Raw genomic sequence first — 21,292 nt, forward strand, 5'->3', positions numbered from 1 at the left:
GCAGATGACTCTGATATTCCAGAGAATTTGAGCATAATCTGGCTCCTGGATCAGTAATACAGAATATGTCTGTTAACTAGATATATGTTTTGGGGACTATGTTTTCATGCCTCGTGTATGCAATTTCCTTTGCCAGTTTCCCTGGTATATGGATGAATGTATTTGCTTGTTTTCCATGTGCTGCTGAGAAGCAGAAAGCAGTTTAGGGTGAGGAGGAACCCTGGTTGTAAACCACACAAAATTGGTAGAGTTTTACTTCATTACGTATCTGCTTTGAACTGCCAAACAAACTTCACAATTCACAGGAAAACTTAAGTATTTACTAAGTCTGTTTTCATGCCATTTTAACAGTTGAGGACCCTTTAATTCTATGTGGCTTGTTTTCAGTAAGTAACAGTCTCAGTGCTGTTTATATGTGGGGAAAAAATGTACTGACAGCTGTTAGCCAAATATAATCCTTTTATCACTTTAGTAAAGTAAAAATTTCCTGGCTGAATTTCTCTTACTACTTGCCAAAGGCAGTGTTTGAAATCAGTGACGGTCAAGACTCCACCTTTTTAAAAATGTTTATGGAGTTCCGGCTTCAATAGTGTAGTAAATTTTGGCAAGATTTCTCATACTCTTCACTCTTCATTTCTCTTTACGCTTCATGTCAGTTTTCATGAGATGTGGACTGAAGGCTTAAAATTTTTTCAGTTAGTTAGAATCCAGTCTATTGGTGAATTATTGGTGAAAAGTTATGAAAAACAATTAAAAAGGTTTTTTTTTTAATATAAATTAGGCTTCGGAAAGGAATGAGTGGAGCATTAAATCACAGCTCTGTGTTGTGAACAGCAAACTAAATCAGCATGAAGGGAAGTGAAACAGAGCTACGTGTGTGTTTTTTGTTTGCTCACTTCTGCTCCACTTTTGTAACCCACATCCCGTTTTTGTTGTTACTATTGGCAATGTTATCTTAAATCATAAGGACTTTAAAGAAGGATGCTCTTCTAAAATTAGCCTCTGTAAATTATTACAAGTGAAATATCCACTGGCATTTTGCTAACTACCTTCTTGTTAGACTTTCCATAGTTACACAAAAGAAAACCATAAACCAGCTTGCTTATTTGGTATGGACATGTGGTATACCCTTGACTTATTTGGAGAAGCACAAAATGGGACTCTCTTCTTAGCCTGGTGTGAAACTAGGCTAGTATAACCAGGCTAAATAAGTTTGAGTAATTTCACAGAATTCTGTGCAATAAGTTACCTTTCTGTTGCCATATATTTTCTACAATCTGCTGTTTATTCTGGGACTTTATCCAGAAGGTCACGTGGTAAATGTTCCTGTCATTAATTAAATATTCAATCAGAATTCTTGCAATCAGATGCTCTCAGAATAGCTGACAAGAAAAGACAGTGTCTGTGATGGTTGGCCTGTTGTTTAAGAGACAGTCATGAATAGCTCAGATATTGCTGTTCTGCATTACAGGTGTAATTAGTGTAGAATATAGAATCAAAATCTTTTCTTTCTCTTTCATAACAGTTGCAAGCTAAATGTACTGATCTGCAGGCAAAATGTGCCGAAGCAAAAAAGACATTAGCTGAGGTAATCTTTGTTTGTTTTCCTGTGTGCTGATTGTAGCTGAAATGTTTTTAAGAAGTTCTGTGTGTGAAGGAATGTATTAAATGGTGAAGGTGTTTGCCAGCTTAACTCATCCCATGGTGTGGGAAAGCTAAGTAGCATGACTCATGTGTGGAAGTGTATTTCAGTTTATTATTAATTGCAACCCTTAGGTTAAGAGTTACAGTGAAAAACTGGACAAGGAATTGGCAGCCTTAGAAACAATAGAAGCCCAGGCAGATTCTAGGTAAGTTTCTTCCTTTATGACCTTTGAAATTCTGAAAAATAATGACTTTTAAAATTAATCGTTGAATGTTTCTTCCTTTATCAAACTACACAAATAACTAAAATTTTAAAATTAAATAATTCTCCAGCTTGCTTTCCAAAGACAGGAAAACATTACCATAGTGTTCAGTCAGAACGAAAAGTGTCAGTCTGTAGTTCAAAATAATTGTAGGTGTTTAAAACAGAAGAACCCTAGACACATTTGACAAGTAGCTGAGACCTTCTTGAATTATTTTGTTCATATTTGAAGCCTTCATCTCAAATAAATTAAATAGGAGTCTCTCAAAACTTCCAGAGTAATGAGGTTAAAACATAGCAAAGCCATCAAAATACTCAGTGTAATACTGCATCTTTATTTTGACCTTGGTATATCAGTGGTGGTATTTGGGGTTTTAATTTACCTAGATTTTATTAGAAATTTACTTAGAACTAAGCTTGTTCTAATATATGTTAATTCTCCATCTGTTTAAATTAGAAACTAAAAATCTAATATGGTTTACTGCATCTTCAAATTTAGCGTATTACAGAGTCTGCGAGCGCTGGTGGCCATGAATGAAAACCTGAAAAGCCAGGAGCAAGAGTTCAAAGCACATTGTAGGGTAAGTTCCAGTGTCTTATCTAAGGATTAATTTAAAACTGGGTGAGTAAGCACTGTACTTCCTGATTTGTTGTTGTGCTGTGTGTGTCGCTGTCTGTCATCTGTCCTGCACTCCCCACCCTCTGTGTTCTGGTAGTTCCAGGCTGATGTTGAATGTTGCCACCAGCTTGATTTGCAGCAGAATTATGGGCAGTTTCCTGTATCTACAGCGAGGCTGTGACCAAAAGGGCTGGCACTGGATTAACCAGAGGGACCTGCCCCCTGCCCTGAGGGCTGCCAGGGCAGCTGAGTTCATGTGGCCGTCCTTAATACAGGGCAGTTCCTAGACACCAGATCTGCCTTGTGCTGCTCAGAGCTGTGACCCTTCTGGCTCTTCTCCTGCTCATCACCATTCTGCTGAGAGCAACCTGGGGTGGGCTGACAGGGATACTAAAATGTAAGTTTGAGGTTGGGCTGTACTAGACACCCACTTGTGCTATTCACAGCCTGAAATGGATTATCTTTTCCTGGATAATGCAACCAACAGAGACCTGAGGAGAGGCAAAGTGCCAAAGAGGAGTGTTCATCAAGGCCCCTATCTGTGGAGCAACCCACCAAAAGAGACAAGCTATTCCAGTTTTCAGAACGTGTTCCAGTTTTACTGCTTAATTGCTGTTTCACTTTCCTGTTTACTGCTGTGTTTATGGACTGCCCAGAAATATGATCTGAGAGAAATGTTTTCATTTCCTTCTATTCAAACAACAGTGGATGTAATTTAATAGAATGAAAAGAAGCAAATAGTGCCCTAAGGCCTACATGGAGCATAAGCATACGTGTTCTCCATACGTACTCCTTTGGAAAGCTCTAAAGGATTGTAATGAAAACTTCCTTGCAAGTAACTTTAGGTTCATTCATTTCTACAAATGCCATATGTTACAGTCCCATGTCACTCTGCTGCTATTGTAATATTGCTTTGCTTCTTCAGCTTCACTGCCCATGTCACTCATTAGCTGTCTTAGCTGGATCTAGTGTATTTGCAAGTAAAATAAATCTGTTTCTATGTTTGATAAAAGCAGACGGTTTAATGTGATAAGTATTAATGGATGCCTTACCCTTAAGCAGGGAATGCTGTTCAAACTATGTGTGGTCAGCTCTGCAGTTTTGTTAGTGTGGGTTGTCAAGATCCCTGCTCTCCCCTGCTAAGAGAATAGGTCTCAGTTAAAAGCCTCATCATTTTTTGTTTGTATTACAGGAAGAAATGGAGAGACTTCAACAAAGTATTGAGAATTTGAAAGCTGAAGCAGCGGAAGATGGGGAGGAACAGGTAATAGCAAATGTCTTAAGTTTTTTACCTAAAATTTTTGTTTTGAAATGTTGGCTTAAGTCCTTTTGACTTTTGGGACATTCTCATAAGCATTAAAGTATCTGCTGAAATATCTGAAAAATTCCATATCCCCCTGGTAAAGGCACAGATGAGGCTAATAATCCTAGAAATAATTCCTGTTCTGGAAACAGCTGTAGCATTCTTGATTATTCTTGCAGGATCCGTGGGGATCTACTCAGTGATGCTTTTGTGCATCTTTGTTCTTTTGTGCATTACTTCTTTCTGTATGGTACCAGAGAAGAATCTCTGGGTGTTGAGAGCTGTGCAAACCTCTGACAGAAACAACTCTTCCTCAGAAAGCGTGTTTGGCTTGGTTGTTTTTTTGTTAGAAGTGGGTTTATTTGAAGGATGAAAGCAGGAGTTTTCAGTGGCTCGGTACATTGCATGCTGTGAGTAGCTGTCAGAAGTTAGGCTTTAACACAAGTGCATCCAGAGTGATGGCAATGAATAATGAATGAACAGAAAAGGAAAAGCTTGAATGACTTGTATTTTCTGTGGGTAAACATTTTATACATTCATGCCTCTGAGATGAGGTAGATCAGAAGTTCTGTGATGCTGCTGTCCTTCTGAACACAGCATGAAAAAGTTAGAAAGTAAACCTAAACCTTAAATTTTTTAACAAGAAAAAGTTACCTTGAAGTCCACAATCCAGGAAATATTGAATACGTGTCAGAAGATTTATGTTCTCTCCTGATGCCTTGTTTATTTTTAAATCCACCACTGAATCAAAGTATAAACACTCAGACAAAGGGTACGGACAATCTTCTGATTCATATTTAAAGTGCGACTCTTGGAAAGTAGTGCAGATGCTATTGACAAATCTTAAACTAAAATATCAAAAATTAAAAGCTAGCTAAATGCACTTGCTTACAGTAGATGTGTCAGGTTTTTAATACAGATTATGAATTATTGTTAAAAAAACAACTAAAACAACAAATGGTGATGTCATTATAGGCACCGTTAAATGGAAGATAGAGGAAAAAAAGAAAACAAACCCAGTCTGCCCATTTTTGCACTACAGCTCTTATATGCTACTGTAATACACAATTGCTTTGGGTTCTCAAATTCTAGGAGCCGAATAAGATCATAGAACAGCAGTACCAAGCTGAGAAAGAGAAACTTCAAAAGATCCGGCTGTTACTGGTGAGTAACTCTTTGTGAATTTACTTGTATGAAGTTGTTGACATTTTTCTTCTCTTGTAACTTCTAATACTTCTCTTTGTTGTTCTAATTTTAACAAGTTCTTCTGCCACAAATCAATTAGAAAAAAAAATTGATCCTCAGCCAATGCTTTTCTTTTTTAAAATAAATTATTTAGTAACAAAGTATTGCTGGGGGGGTGGGCTTCATCCATTTTAAGAAGAGAACAAGAAGAGGCTTTGTTTTCTCCCCTCCTAACTTTCTATTCAGGCACGAAGAAACAGAGAAATAGCCATTTTACAGCGCAAGATTGATGAAGTACCCAGCCGAGCTGAGCTCACACAGTATCAGAAGAGATTTATTGAACTTTACAGTCAGGGTATGTATATCAAGCAGGAACATCCTGCTAAAGGCTAAAGCCCTGAAAGGAGGGCAGTTGCATTTTGAGCATATGGCATGTAACAACAACACTATTAATTCTGTGGTATTTTAAGGGTCTTTTGGTATTCATGTTCTACACCATATTTTCAAGGTTTTATAAGCTGGGCTTTAAGAATTTTCCTGAGGGTGAAACTCAGTGCACAAGATCTCTGGAGTAAATTTTGTCTGCAACAGGTTCTGTCATTTAGGTTAATAACCAATGTGTTTAGAAAGTCCTTAATTTACCATTGACAAATGAGATTGCTGTAAGTTTGAGTTGTGTTTAATTAATTTGCCTTGCCATGAGATTGCATTTGTTGTTTTCCTTGAAGTATCTGATTCTGAACCAAACTGTGTCAAGAACTACAAAGAAAAGGCAGTTTCTTGAAGGGACTGTTTTCTTTCATTTTTGATTAGTAAAATCCTGCAGTATCTTAGTAGAAAGAGAGTACAAATTGTCTTTAGCTTCTATGATCAGAAGTTATAAAATTGGGAAATGTGCTCAGTTGAATTTTTGAATAGGAGTGTGTGTGCTGTGCATGGATGGTATGGAACATGTAAATGGAATAAAATTTCAAAATTGTTCATTAAACTGATAACAGACCAGTGTGCTTACTGGTGTATATTTAATGAGCTTGTATGTTAGCATAACCTAAGTCTCTACTAAAAAGAACTAGCTAATGTTTTAAAGATATTCTGCGTTTATTAAATATGTGTGTGAACCAAGCTCTTGAGGGTTGAACAGTTCCAGTCTGGTTATCCAACTGTGATCCAGATCCTTTGCCCTGGTGAGGCATTTCTAGTGACACAGTCGTGTGCTGTCTTCCATGTGTGTTGTCTAACTCAATACGTGGAAGAGATGTGAGTAAAAATCCAGTACTTCTTCCCCCCTCTTAGCTGTGCCATGCAGTTCATTTAATCAGGTCCAGCTACAAAGAACTTTGTTGTCTTACATTAATTCAGTCTCTAGTCAGAGCATTCACCTGCTCAGATGATTGAGCTTCATTTATATAGGAAGTACAGAAAGATTGGAATCAAAGAGACTTGTGCAGCTTGTGGGTAGATTTAAGATGCTTTGAATTTTATGGGACTTTGTTTTCTATAGTACAATGTGTAGTAACTCAGGATAACAGAGTGCTCAGTCGTGCTTGGCAACTTGTGTCATACAGGCTAAACTTCTGGAAAAGTGAGCTGACAATCTCTAGCCAGTCTTTCTGTGAATTGTGGTAATTTTAGAGGTATGTAGAAGCTTTTCATTTAGCCAGATTCAGATGACCTTCAGAGTTGATTTTTTGAACCTTGATCCAAAGGGTGTTGGACAAGAGTCTTCAGCGATGACTTCCAACCTTAGTGATTTTGTGATTTTTGTACTAGAATGCTTTTCGGTTCCAATATTCAGTACTTTATTTTTTACCTAACTGAGCCTCTTCCATTGAAAACATTAAGCTGAGGCTTCAAGAGAATCAATGAGCCAATTGGCTCTTTCTTCCTCTTCTTCTTTGTCTGTTGTACCTTACACGGGTTCTGGTGTGTGCCCATAAGGCTCCATAACTTGGTACAACGTTCTGCCCAGTGGAAATCTTGATAGGTTTTCTCAGCTGGTACATGGAATCCATAAAAAATCTGGACTACCAGAGCTGCTGCAAGAACAGAAAGAGCTGCATGAAGGAAGTGGTTTGGGAAAAGCCTCTTCCATTTGGCAGCAGTTCTGCAAAACCCAGACTAACTAGGAGACCACATTTGACATAAGCCTGTTGCCTGTGTTTCTGCAGTTTTTCATGCTGCAGCATGATTTCACCTTTTGGAAAATCTTTATGGAACATACTGAACAGCCCTTACTAATTTGTTAGCCTGTGCCAGGCTTTTCTGATTTCCTCAGTGTTTCCAGGCTCCTGGTACTCAGTGTGTTCCTCGAGGCTGCGGCATGAGCAGAACATCACATTTGTACTGTGACACTGACAAAGCTCTTTGATCCCAAGCATCTCCTACTGCAGAAGTAGCCACTGCTGAACTTCTGTCACTAAGACATACAACTTTGAGCTGTGGGTTGCTCCTGAGCTTCAGCTGGAGAAGAGGATGGTACAAATCAAAAGCTGGAATTTTTTTAAAAAATTTTGGAAGTTCAGTGAAGTTGTGCTGTGGGAAGGAGGTCATTCTGTCTGTAAATGGTTCTATTGAAAAGCTTAGCCAAGTGTATTAGTTCCATAAAGGTATTATTTAAAGATGGCAGTTGGTTAGCCTTTAGAGTGTGATGTAATGAGCACGATTTCACCAAGGTTTATCTTTTTTAACCCATGCATTTTTTTCCAGGTTCTGGTTTCTAGACAGTACTTAATATATTAATGATTTCTGCTGACTGTCTTTCTGTGTTGAACTCTTTCCTTGGGAATCACAAATATCTTGGGTTTTCTTAGGCATTGAAGAAGAGAAGAGCACTCAGCAGATTTGAGTATCAGGCATCATCTTGTAGGCCCAAAGGGAAGGCATGGCTGAGCCTTACCTTCCTCACTGAGCTCTGACCAACATCTGCTATAAACACCTAAACCAGAAAGTATTATTTAATTCTATCACAATGAATAGATTCTAAGAAGATAAAAAAGGCTTTGAAACAGAAAAAGCTTTGTTGGTCATCTTGCACCTGTGCAGCTGGAAATATCTAATACACTTTATTTCTACACAGTACTATCAGATTGTCTGTCTGTCCCTGCCCAGCCTGTGCCTCTCCAACGCCACAGCTGTGCCAGGGCCACTGTGAGCAGCACAGGAGCCTCTGTGGTGTAAGGGTAAATCTGGAGAAGAAAGGATGGACAGGCTGATGGTGCCAACATATGTTACCATAAAGGACTGTCAGCATTTGAGGCTTAATTTAGACACTGAGCTGTGTTGCCCTTATAAAAGATGATAGCTGGAAACCCTACTGAGATTTACATTCAGAGGGAACATACCTCCAAAGTGTATTAAAGACTGTGTTCCATTATTGATAGTGGAAAGTATGTTATATAAAGCCTATGAAGTATTTCTACAGATTCCATTTTGCCTCATGTTCTTTTATTATTCTACTCCTTTTTTTTTTTTTGTTTGCAGTCTCAGCAACTCACAAAGAAACGAAGCAATTTTTTACTCTTTATAATACACTGGATGATAAGAAAGTATATTTGGAAAAGGAGGTAAGAAGTTGTTATTACTGTTTTCTAAATATTCCATCTGTGGAGAAGGAGATAAAAAGATTTTACTTGGCTTTCGCCATATTCAGTCCTGTCATAGCAGAGTTACCAGTCTTTGTAAATAAAAATGGAACAACTGATTCATAGGAATATTTCTAATCTTGGAGGGGAAATGGTCTGTGTTGTAAGAGAACTGATGTTAGTACACCATGTTTGAACCACTTGCTGTGTTCACAAAACGTGAGTAACATTTGATTAGCAAATATCTGTCATGTTATTACAGGTCCAAATTGCCCTATTTTTCTGGGTTTTGTCAATATTTTATTATGAACCAATGCTCCAGGAAATAACTTTGGAGAGCAAATTCCAGCTGCTGTCAGCAACATCAGAGTTAGTTCTCAGGGTCTGAGCCTGCCTGCACTGAAGCCACTGGTGATTTCACTGTATCAGAACAGTAGTTTACATGGGAGCAACTTGGTTTTTGTCTCTCCCAGCTATACAGGGTTCACCTCTTTGTTAGGCATAACTTAAGTGAGTGATTTCAGCTTTCTTTTTTGGCAACAACAAAACATCTGATTTCAGTAAAGACGGAGAAATAGGAGTTGTCAAGAGTTGATAAAAATTATGACTTTACTTTTAAAATATGTTTTGATACTTCAGGCTTCTCTGTTTATTCTGATGAAATAAGAACAGATTAGTGAGTTTCGCATTACTTAGATATATTTGTTTAGTTTGACAGACAAGCAGTGGTCAAATTTTTTTGACTGTGTAAAGACACTGTATCTCTGGTTTCGTTTCAAAGATCATAAGCAACCATTTCCTTCCCTTAAGTAGCTGATTCTAATCTACTTGTCAGGTAGTTTTCATTTTTTCCATTCAGAAGAGTCATATATCAGACTTAAAAAACTACATTAAGTAGCAACTATAGAATTTATATTACTTTTGCTTCTCCCCTAGGTTAAATTCAGATTTATTTGTTTTTTTTATTTTGAGGACAAGCCTGCAAATTTTAAAAGCATGCCAAGATTGTTTTTGAAATGGGCACACATAAACAACAGGCAAGAGAATACAGAGCAGATTTATTTCACTGATACATAAATTGGAAGTACTCTTGTCAAAATAAATCAGTGCCTTTTGGGGGGTTCACAGGGAGAATTCTGAATGTTCTTCTGATGCCATCTTAACTTAGTTAAATGTATAATGTCATTGAGATTTCCTTGAGTCACTTAATATGAGAACTGAGGTTTCAGCAACTAAATATTGTCTAGTAATGTACAAAAGATGCCTTTGGCATCTGTGCCTCACAAAGATTTCTGGAATATACTTACACTTTTTCTTATTCCTGTTTTTTTTTCTTTTCTCCTTCCCAAACCAACCCTTTCATAAAACACACTGAACATCATTGCTTTAAAATAGCAATAGCAGGAATTACTCTGAAGTTGAATTTTGGCTGTGGAGGTTTTAGTTCTGACATGAATGGTCTCTGTGATCATGGTTCATGTTTTCATCATTATTTTGTGAAAGATTTTTTAAATGCTTTTTTAACTCCTTTTTTTCATAATGTCTTTCAGTTTTGGGGTGCAGACTCTGATTCACTGTAATGTAACACATCACATCTTCCTGTGCAGTGGTTGTGCAGTACTGCTGTGCAGTGTTACTTTTCACGACGTGAATACTTTGCGGTATAAACTGTAATTACATTCTCAAACACACACTTATTGGAAGAGTCTTGAGGCAGGGATATGGATTTGGAAAATATTGATTTGATCATTGATATGATGAGTCATACAACAATTTCTGTCCTGTAAATAACAGGAATTCTTAAGCATCTTGGCTGCTCTGGAGTCCGTTCAGAATTTGTTCGAATTTTCCAAGGGAAGGTCAGGAACACCTGCAGATTCTGCCATGTGTGTGCTTATTGCTGTCTCATCCAGGTGGAAGGTTTTAAATTTGGGAGAGATGAGTTCAGCTTTCCACAGCAGTGGGGCAGGTGATTCTGTTTGCTACACTTGAGTTTGTTTAATGCAGAATACTTCAAACACTCATCAAAAGGAGAAACTGCTTGGAAGGCTGAATCACAGGAGACTTGCAAGATATATTCAAAACCAAGAGAAAGGGTTACATTAATTGCTAGTTGCTGAATTTTAATACTCTCAGCAATACATAAAAAACAAGACAAAAATCAATGGTGGTTACATGGGATATATTGAATATAGTTTAATTAGTTGGGGGAGTTTATACCAAGCAACAAAATAGTCCTGTGATGCTGTTATAAATTACTATTTTTGTGTTGAGTCAGTGGAATGTTAATGAAATGCCATTCTGTACCTTTTGCAAGTTCATCTTTTAGCATCCTGTAAAGTACATATAAGCAAAGCAAGTAATGTTGCAGTTCAGAAACCTGTAAAACTCATCTGCATGATGAAAGCAGGGCAGGAATTCACCTGCTGTGCCTGCACTGCTTGGTGAGTCTTCACAGGATTGTGTGGAGATACTTCATCACAATACAGTGTGTGGTTCCAGTCTCAGAGGCAAAAGTGGAGGTTTTTTCTGTTTATTTGTGATGTGCTTGTGCACAGTCACTGTTGAACACTGGGCCAGTACCTGTAAGGTATTTTAATGTCAGGTTTCAACACATTTTGGACATGTGTACAGGCCATTTTACCATATGGCTTTAGTTTGGGAAGTCATCATGCTAGAAAATTCTCAGTGATATCATTGAGTGTCAGTGAAATTAAAAATCTCAGTTGTGATCCAAGACCTACTTCTGCTTTCTGTGATTCCACCACTGAAATAGATTTTACTAATCAGAAGAATCGTGGGGTTTGTCCTGAAAGAAAGCTTATGGTAATTTTCATACAGCTGGCTGCTTTTCAGGGCAGTATCTCTATAGTCAATTTTTTGAACTAAATTTCATCTTATTGTCTGTGAGAACTCATACCAGAAAAGACAAATGTATATTTTCTTCTTTTTTGATTTTCTAATTCACAGGTTAACTTACTAAATTCTATTCATGACAACTTCCATCAGTAAGTAATGGTCCTTTATCTCTTTATAGTGGCAAAGAATTGGTTGGAAGAATGGGAGTGGGCATCAGTTACAGTGACTAAAAATTTGTTAAAGTTTTATAATCATAAACTGGTTTATAAAATAGTTTATTAATTCTGATTAAGCCAGTTAGGTAATTCCAAGTCTATGATTCCCCAAACTTTTATAGCCAGCATATGTTTTTAATATCTGAGTCTTTAGATGTGGAAATTCCGTCATAATTTTCCTGGCATTAATTTAAATCTTTTCCTCCATTTTGTGAAGTTGTGGTTATTACATTATGTACAAAACATCAGACTGGGACATATTTCAGACATTTATTATAAAACAACTCTGTATTTAAAGGTTTTGATATAGTTTGAAGTCCTTATGTAAAATCATGGTTCCTTTAGAAGTTCCTGGTCAAATATCAGTCTGTGATGCAGCCAGTGTTTATTTTTTTCTGGATCTTTTTGATTTCAGAAACAAAAGCCCATTAGGCATTTTTGTCAGGACAGTTCAATTCAGGAGAGTCATGAGGGAGGAGATGGCCATTTAGTAGTTTTAAACAGTTCTTCCTATTATATCTTTTTATAATTCTGTTATGAAGTTCTAAGCTTTTTTTTTTCAGAGTAATTATCTCTTTACTTTCTTCTATACACTTGTGACCTTCTGTATTTGATCAGAATTATTTTTTTTTTTCTATTATGTTATCCAACACAATAATTACAACAAACCCCAAGAATTTACTATTTCAGATGTTTTCCTTTGAAGCAGGGATTGTAGATCTGTTTTGCTAAGTGATGAGATTCTTTTGTCCAGGCAATAGAAACCAATATTGTAATTGACAGCTGGGCTTTGGACTGGGGGCTTTTTGGGGGTGTATGCTCGGGGGATTGCATTTTCCTTGGTTTATTTTTTCTTGCTCTATTTAAGATATGTTAAAGTCTAAAATGATTTCTAGGCTTTCCCTGTTAGGGCCTGAAATTGCTTAGTGAATATTTTCTGGCCTCCTAGACCTCTACAAACTTCCTTAACATTCATAACAGCGATTTTTCTTCAAAATTTATGCTTTTATTTAGTTATTTGCAATTTATTTCTGTACAGCACATGAGAACAAGGAACTGAGAGGGACAACACTTGTGATGAGCTCTGCAGTGTCTGTTCCCCTCTCTTTGGTAGCTTATAGCAGCTGAAGAGCTGCACTGTTACTGAAATCACTGATTGCAAAGATGAAGTTTTACACAGAACACTAAGCAATGAGAATTCTTGGATGTGGCCAAATGTACAAGACACTTTGTACATTGAGCTTGTAGCTGAGACACAGTGTTTCACATTCCTGTCAGTTGTTACATTTTTTTCTTTCCAGAGCAATGGCATCTTCTGGTTCTCGTGAGCAGTTTTTACGGCAGATGGAGCAGATTGTAGAAGGCATCAAACAGAATCGAATGAAGGTCTGAGACTCCTCTCACTTTTCTTTGCTAGAACCTGGGAGTTATTTCAGCAAAGCCTCTTGGATAATAACTGTGTGTGGAGAGATCCATTATGTGAGGTGCAAATAAAGCAAGCAGCTAACAAGTATTATCTCTTTTTCACATTGATAAGAAACTTTTCACCACTAAATGTCAACGAACAGAGTAGAACAGAGGTGTTATAACACCTGACAGGAAGCTTATGCCCCATAACTTGGTTACTGGCAGTGTAGTGATTTAAATGCTTGAGACAGCTGAATGTCACTGAACTCAGGGAGAGCTCCTCCACCTGGATTGTGTGGGTGCAGTCAGAGCTGCACCTCAGGCAGCTGGAGCTCATGGGAGCCGCTCTCTGCTGCTGAAGAGGGTCAGCAGCACCTCAGAGTCCCAACCATCCCTTGTCTTAGGGGATCTTGCAGCCCTCACTTGTTGAATCCACTCAGATGGGTTTTTTGACCTGTTTGAGAAATGGCTGAGCTTTGCTGCTGAGTGCGTTGTGTCCACGTAGCAAGTGAAAGGGTTTGTGGTTGAGGACAGGTTCAGAGAAGACAAAACTGTTCTGCTAACATTGGAGGCTATTTTACTGCTTTCCAAATGCCATCTGTAGTGCCACTGCTACTGGGGCTTCAGCACTAGGTTTCTAGGTATCATTTATGAGGCATCTGTCTCCCACTGTTTTATAGATAGTTGTTCCATATGCAGGATATCTGTGTGTGTATTCCATGCACAATGTATGATCTCTTATCCTTCCTACACACTAACAGATGGAAAAGAAGAAGCAAGAAAACAAAATGCGAAGAGACCAGTTGAATGATGAATACTTAGAGCTTCTAGAGAAACAGAGGCTTTACTTCAAAACAGTGAAAGAATTTAAAGAGGTAAGAGCACTTTTGCTGATGTAAAACTGTCAAGTGTTCAGTGACCCATTTTGACTTGATTTGTGCACTAATATATGCACGAGATTTCCTGCCACGATGCTTATCACACCATGTTCATGATGTATCCTGGTGGTTATCTCCACGTGAATCTTGGACCCTTGATTCTGGCAATTCCTGTTTCACTACTAGATTGGCATCCCTCTGTGTTACAGGGAGGATAATTTGTTATCGAGCAAGATGCATATTTAGGTTTCTGAGTGGAATTTCTTGAAGACTTATGAGCAGTCTCTTTGCTGGAGCAAAGAGGGTTGAGGGAATGTGTGTGAATAAGGAGGAAGTGCAGAGTCTTGGTAGTTATAAATACCTTTGGGAACCAGCCTTGTTGTCTAACGACTGTGAAAGCACCGTTTAACACTTCATTGATTCAGCCTTTCCCAAGCTTTTAATCATCTTGTACTTCTGTTAATTCTTGTCTCCATGAGAATGAATGACAAAGGAGTGCTGCCAGGCAAAATTGTCATTTGGCTTCAGATGTTGGAGGAAAAACATCTTTCTGTAATTTGTCCTGCTTTGTTCTGAGACAGTTTCTTCCTGTTTCAGACAATGTGCTCTGGGAGAATGACAGGGACTGTTCAGCTGCTTGTTTGACATACAGAATTTTACATCCTTGTTGCAGAACTTAGGTGGAGGTTTATTTATTTAATTTTTAGCCCATTTTTCTTCCATTGCCACGTGATGGAACTTCTTCTCAACCTTGCTGCCCTTAAAAATAAATGAAGTGAAACTGAACACAGGTGGTGTGATCTTACGTAAATACATTTCTTTACCTAGAGTTGTTCCCTGAACACTGACTTTTTTGCAAACTGTCCTGTGAAGTTCCAGATCACCTACAAGTAAACTCCGTTTCAAATTTATTCTATTTATAAGTAAAAAGCTGGATTTGCTTTAGCTACTTGTTACAACTTTAGATGAATGGTCAAGCAGTGTTCCTTTTGACTTGCATGTCAAAGTTTAATGAGTATGATCATTGGAATAACATTGTGGATGAATAGGAATTATCTTCAGCTCATCACTCACTCCAGACTACTTTGGATTTTGGAGATCCTTCAAAACAAAAAAAAGTGTTTGGTTTTGTTGATGTGGAGATACAACTAGTAAAGAGCAACTACCTCCTCCTATGTTTGCTTTCTGTTCACAGGAATGCCGTAAGAATGAAATGCTGCTGTCCAAGCTGAAAGCCAGTTCTTCCTGAAGAACTCCAGCTAGGGAAATTTATAGAAGATTGTTCAGTCCATTGAATCTCTTTTGTGAGGTGACAGTTATAACTGCAATGTAGATGTATATATATAGATATATATATAAAAAATTATATACACACAGCTGTAAAAGTCTGTTTTTTCCAGTATGTGTTCAGTTTACAATCCCTCATCACATGGCTGTATTATTCATTATTGCCTCCACTACACAGTAAAGAGTTAACACAGTACAGCAAAATAGAAATACTGTCTAATTTTATTTATTTGGGTTTGGGTTTGTTTTGTTGTTGTTTTTTTTTCCCACAGTAAGAACAGTGGAGATGTTTTTTATTTGGGTTTTAACACTGAATTAGGTCAAGATTCTGGAATAAGTAGATATGTGCTGTGTAATATGTCCAGTACCACAAGATGAGCACTGCAGAATGCAGTAGTTTGTTAATTTTGACCCAAAAAACCCCCACAGAATGAGATTCTTGAAACTCGCTTCACCACCTAATAACTTCACATTACTTTAATTTACAGTTTAGCCATAGATAGGATTCCAAAGGATAAAAATTAATTTCTAATGGTTAAGACATAAGAAAATGGAGACTTACCTTGGATAAGTCCTGGTGTAAAATTATAGATCTATATTTTTATAAAGTCTAGCTGTTGTATAAATTTCTTTGAAATTTCCTTTTTATATATAGAGAGTATGCTTGTTAAATTAATAGCTCCAGGAAAAAAGACCTTAATCACTAGGACTACCATGTTATCCCTGACTGGGATGAAAATCAGTCTATCACCTGTAATATAGGAAGATAAAGATTGAGACATTGTGCTCAGATGAACTGATGCTCACCTTTGAAGACAACAACCTACTTACCCTGCTGAAGATTTGATCTTGAAAGTTTAGAAACTTTGTGGGACACTTTCTGAAACATTTTTATATCTGTATATACAGTATTTTATAATTCAAACAGTTGCTTTTTGTACTTAACACCAGGATTTTGGACTGACTTCTTAATGTACGTCACATCTTCAGGAGAAGAAATCAATGTTCCTTTTTCCCAATGACCCTGATGACAGTGCTGTTCAATTACTTTCTATGGCAGCAAATATAAAATAAAGGATGTTTGGAATCCAGTGACATTCTGCTATCGTGTCTTTAAGGTGGAACTTGCCTTAGGAGCTTTACCAGGCTCTCAAGTTACAAGTGCCCTAAAAGATGAATTGTGTCAGTAGTGAAATGAGATGCTGTTTTTGTGACATCTTGTTCCTTCAGCACAAACATAAAGAAAACCTTTCTACTGAGCCAGCTGGTACCTTGCTCTCCCACATGAGTCAGGGACTGAACAGACACAGGCTGCTCCTCTTGTATCTGTTCAAAAAGTCAGTCTGCCCAGGGCTAGTGAGAAAGGAAGGCAAAATCAGATTCCAAGTCCCTTCAAAGAAGGAAAAAATTATATTCAACATTTCCTTCAAAGAAGGAAACTTGCAGACTTTGTAGTCAGCTTTGATACTAGGTGATGTTATTTCTTATCTACAGACTTTGCCCTCCATAAAAACTGTAATGCTCTTTCTAGTTTGTAAATCAAATAATTCATCTTTGGGAACAAGAAAACCTGTTTGAGAATTGAAGCTGTGCTGTATTTGTGTACTGTGGAATTCTCAAAAAAAGAACTTGAGTGGACATTTCAATTTGGATTTTACCATTTTCATCAAAATTGCTTTAGCCATCAAGCAAAATTTTCTAGGTAGGATAAGTAATGAACTTGGATGTAGAATAAATGATGTGATTATTCATTCAGTATAAGGTTAAATTTTATGCTTACCTGCTACAAACACAGTAACCTGGAAACTTCAATGAGGAGTATAAAAATGTTAGAGCCATTGCTCTGGCTGAGAGTTTGTAATTTTGACTTAGATATAAATCTGAGGTTTGTGAAGATGCAGTTACTGCTCATAGGGAATAAATCAGAGTCCACATTATAACTGATTATCTAAACCAGATGGAACCGAGGGCAGATGGACACTTATCTTTGCCTTAAGACCCCTGTGAAAATGAGAAGAAAAAGGCTGGAGAGGTATGAAAAGAGGATAGATCCTTGCCTTCTGACACAGACTATGTATTGAGTGCCATTTCCTCTGATACCAGGGGAGGAACCAATAGCAAGAAGAATCTGTCTTAATTCTCCATCTCAGCTGGTTTCAAGGGAGGAGTAAGAGTTTCTCAGAATTTCTTTGTTTAAAGAGGAAGGTTTTGCCCTGAATTCATTTGGTGTTACCAGGCTTGTAAAGTAACATTTACAGGACTTGCAGCAAAACTTCCTTTTTTTTTATTTGCTAGAGCCAGTTCAGAGCTTTAATTTGCATTTCAATGAATGTAATTAGTTTGATATACTGATGAATAAACTGCTGGAAAGTCAGTCTGCCCTCTGTTTCAGAAGCTGAGACAGTCTCTGAAATTCAGGCATACACTTACCTTAGATGGTGACAGCTCTCTAAATGCAGTTCCTCAAGTGCACTTGTAAAGCATTTTTTGAGAGTGGAATCAGTGACACATACTTGACAAAATCCAGACAATCCTTTTGTTACAGTACATCACAACAACTGGAGAACTGCACCTAGTCACCTCTCACGTCAATAGAGAAAATCTCTGAAGGCAAGTTTAAATGTAACCAGTATTTTCTATAAGGGTTCTTCCCTCGTTCCTCTTTATTTTATGACAAAATCTGCTTATTGAAGCGTGACCTTAGTGTGTATGACACCAAAAGCATTCTACTCTGTGGCAAATTGGCACGTTGCACTCTTTACTCTCCAGAGGCAGGCACTATGGGCACACCCAGCCACACAGGACATAGACTTTGCTGAAAGTTCTTTAGAAACATAAAATTACTTGCATGAGAGAAAGGGTGTTATTACTTCTCCTGTGTCCCCCTCTGTGTACCTGCTGGCACTCCTGCAAAACAGGCAGCTGGAGAGCTGTGCTTGGCTGGGGCACCCACCCCCTTAGAGCAGCTTTGCTAAATTGGGCTTGTAAGTAGGACACATGACAGGGCCATACACAAATCCTACTCGTTTGGGTGGTGGGTGACATACTCTGAGGATAGTCTGTTATCTTAAAAATGTACGAACTCCAGCCTGTTTACTCATGCAGTGCCTGCACAGCCCTGGCTGCAGCCGGTGTGAACTCTGGAGCAGAGGCTGGAGAATGGCTGGAATATCAGCAATTCCTGGGTACAGCAATGAATTACTGAAGAGCTTCCGTTGTGGAGGCTGGAGCATGGATGTAGGTTTCCTGGAGACAGGAGCATAGAGAGTTATTAGCATTTTCTGTTCACGTTCATGTTCCAAAGCCTTTTCATTTCTGCACAGTCTGGACTCCAACAGCACAACAAACTTAGGCCTTCATTTCAATACAGCTGCTGCAGGGTTCTCAGAACCTTGCTGCAGGAGGCAGCAGTGCCTTTCTGCTGAGCAATAGGCTCCAGTGGGGTTTTCTAGGAGCACATTCAGTGTCAGGAAATAAAGTTTAAAACTAGTAGTCCACTGTGTGCAAGCAGAGATGATTGCTGTACTCCAAATTGGCAGCTTCTGTTTGGGGAAATAAATTACCATATGTCTAAGCTCTGCAAAATTATGCTCCTTTATAAAGCTGCTTTTTTTTTTTCTATTTGGATAGTCAAGATACTGTGTCATTTATCTTAGTTCATATAGGAGTTGTATTTTCAATATTTTCTTTGATCCATCCTGAAGCCAACGATAACTGCACAGCAATAATGTCAGATCTAAACCCTAATGCTTAAGTGCCAGAAAGAGGAATCCTTTCCATGCTTGATTTTACTCTTTTTTCAAATAAAATAAAGTTGCAAGATTTAATAATGAGAGTAATTAATCGCAGAAATAAAAGTACCAAGGGACGTAGAACATTATCCACAGTTCCAAATTTTTTTAATCAGGGTTCATGACTATCCAGCAGTTAGTCTCCTGTTGTACCAGGTCACTGGGTTTGGTACACAAATGGGAGGGTAAAGCTCTGGGGATGGGAACACCTTTTCTGACTTTGGGTGGGAAGTAGCACCCAGCAGGTTAGGCTGTACCTCCAGATAACATATTTCTGTTCCCTACACTAAGCTCAGATTCCATGCCATTAAAACCCCAGGATTTTAAACCCTGAACATGTGCTGCTGCTCTCCTAAATGTAGTCTGCATTTAGAGCCAGTGTGGGAAGTCAATTTCGTTCAGAGCTTTCTAAAGCCACTGCAATGAAGTGAAAGCCCCGCTTGCTCCTCGGCGCCTCTGGGTGCATTCAAAGCCGGCTGGTTGCTGTCACTGTAGCACTCACTGCTGTCACAGATGCCTGGGTGGGTAGAGCACCAGCTCGTTATCTTCAGAACTTCTCACAGCAAAATTGCAGAGGCTCAGACTCGCCTCCTAAGGAAGCTAAATTCATCCTTGAGGAGGTGGAGAGCTGTGTTGTGCTGCGTCAGTGCCCTACTCCCAGCTGTGCCGCTCGCTGAGGGCACCCTGCTGCATCTCTGTCTGCAGCAAATACTGTGCAGCTGTGCAGCTGCACTGACCTGCACAGTGACCTCACAGCTCTGTGGTGTTCTCCCAAGTTCCAGCTGCCAAGCCATGGTAAAATGTACCTTTACAACCTGTTGTATCGTGGAAGGGCTCCTGTGACAGAACTGGAGGCGGGTGTTGCTCCGGTCAGCAGGCACGGACAGCTGGAACGTGAGTATCACTGCTGCTGCTGCTGCAGCCACACACTGTGATGGGCCTTAACTTCAGTGCAGCAGGGTTGGCATTGGATTTTTGTGATAGTAATGGCTTGCCTTACCAGGCACAGGGGGTACAGGCACTAAAATTTGGCAAAAGTGCTATTATGAGAAACTTCAGGAGATTTGTATGCATTTTAACACCAGCTCAAGATGACCTCTTCATTTCTTCCTTCCATGTCATCTGTTTGGATTTTAAAGTTTTTCTTTCACATGAAAAATTCAATTGACTTGAAAAATTTGTGAATGGTTCTGAATGAGGCCTGTGGGTTTTAGTAACTTTCAGTCTCTTACATATGTGTCTTCCTTCTGGTTTAATTAAGCCTCCAAACAGTAGTTTAAATGGTAGCTATTCCATATGCAGGCAAGTTGAGAGTCACAAAGGAAAGTTATTTAAATTGGCATTTAAGTCTGAGCCACTATCTAACAACTCTGAAATTCTAGGTTATTAAAATTTCTGAATTTCCACTGAAATTGAGAGGAGAAGCACCATCTGCAGGAACACAAGACACACAGATGGCTGTGGCTACAGGCAGAGCTGGTCACACTGGACTGTCACACCACTGCAGCTGTGAAGTACAGCAGTGCCTGACCTCACCACACACTGTGCTCCTGAGATACAGCCAGGCTCACTTCAGGAGCTGGAGGAACATGTGCTTTGATGGCATTTATTTAAATCACTTGTTTAGAAAGGAGCAGGAACATGCCTGGGTCTAAGTTGCCAGAATACCTGACATTAAGCTCAATTTGACATTACCAGATACATGAATCACTTTAAGATGCACTAGATTACCTTTAAAGTTAACTCTTTAAAGTCTGACTCTGCTTTAAATTTAAGGAAGTAAAGGCTGCATCATTGTTTTGTTTTTCAGAACACACGAGCTACTTGATAATACCTCACTGACGTGGATGCTCAGGACGTCAGTCCCTGGCTCTGGAAACACACCTGGCTGCCATTGCCTGGAGAGACTGCCAGGATACCAAGGCTTTGGTAGGAGCTTCATGCTCAGCACTGGTGTCAATGCCCGTTGGGTCGGTACCTGTCAGAGATGAGGCTGAGTGTGATGTGCTGCAGTGAGATGAAAATGCCAGTGGTGCAGGTTGATGGAGCTGAAATTCCTGACTTTAGTCACCCTGTGCAGTTTGTGTTTGCCCGAGGGTACGCTTTGAACCAAAGGGTTGCTTAAGCAGCAGAAAATACAAGACTGGCAGAGAAGGGCAGTGTGAAAGGTTAAACCTCAGCTTCTGAAGGAGCTGTGATGCTGCCCAGCTCCATAAGAGCTATGATGATTTGCCCTTATAGTACCTAAGGAAGCTTTAGGA

General features: G+C 38.8%; 1 protein-coding gene across 1 annotated transcript in view; it reads left to right on the forward strand.

The window, feature by feature from the left end:
• CCDC93 (coiled-coil domain containing 93) overlaps nucleotides 1-16,337 on the forward strand; it is a 39,886-nt gene extending 23,549 nt beyond the window's left edge. Inside the window, exons 13-23 of the mRNA XM_027636702.1 lie at nucleotides 1,526-1,588; nucleotides 1,777-1,850; nucleotides 2,406-2,487; nucleotides 3,718-3,789; nucleotides 4,921-4,992; nucleotides 5,260-5,368; nucleotides 8,494-8,576; nucleotides 11,565-11,602; nucleotides 12,970-13,054; nucleotides 13,837-13,950; nucleotides 15,149-16,337. Coding sequence (XP_027492503.1) covers nucleotides 1,526-1,588; nucleotides 1,777-1,850; nucleotides 2,406-2,487; nucleotides 3,718-3,789; nucleotides 4,921-4,992; nucleotides 5,260-5,368; nucleotides 8,494-8,576; nucleotides 11,565-11,602; nucleotides 12,970-13,054; nucleotides 13,837-13,950; nucleotides 15,149-15,202 — 846 coding nt within the window. The 3' untranslated portion in view covers nucleotides 15,203-16,337. The remainder of the gene's footprint in view (nucleotides 1-1,525; nucleotides 1,589-1,776; nucleotides 1,851-2,405; nucleotides 2,488-3,717; nucleotides 3,790-4,920; nucleotides 4,993-5,259; nucleotides 5,369-8,493; nucleotides 8,577-11,564; nucleotides 11,603-12,969; nucleotides 13,055-13,836; nucleotides 13,951-15,148) is intronic.
• Nucleotides 16,338-21,292: the final 4,955 nt, after the last annotated feature.

Source organism: Corapipo altera, unplaced genomic scaffold, assembly GCF_003945725.1.
Source record: "Corapipo altera isolate COAL_440 unplaced genomic scaffold, ASM394572v1 45, whole genome shotgun sequence".
NCBI lineage: Eukaryota > Metazoa > Chordata > Aves > Passeriformes > Pipridae > Corapipo > Corapipo altera.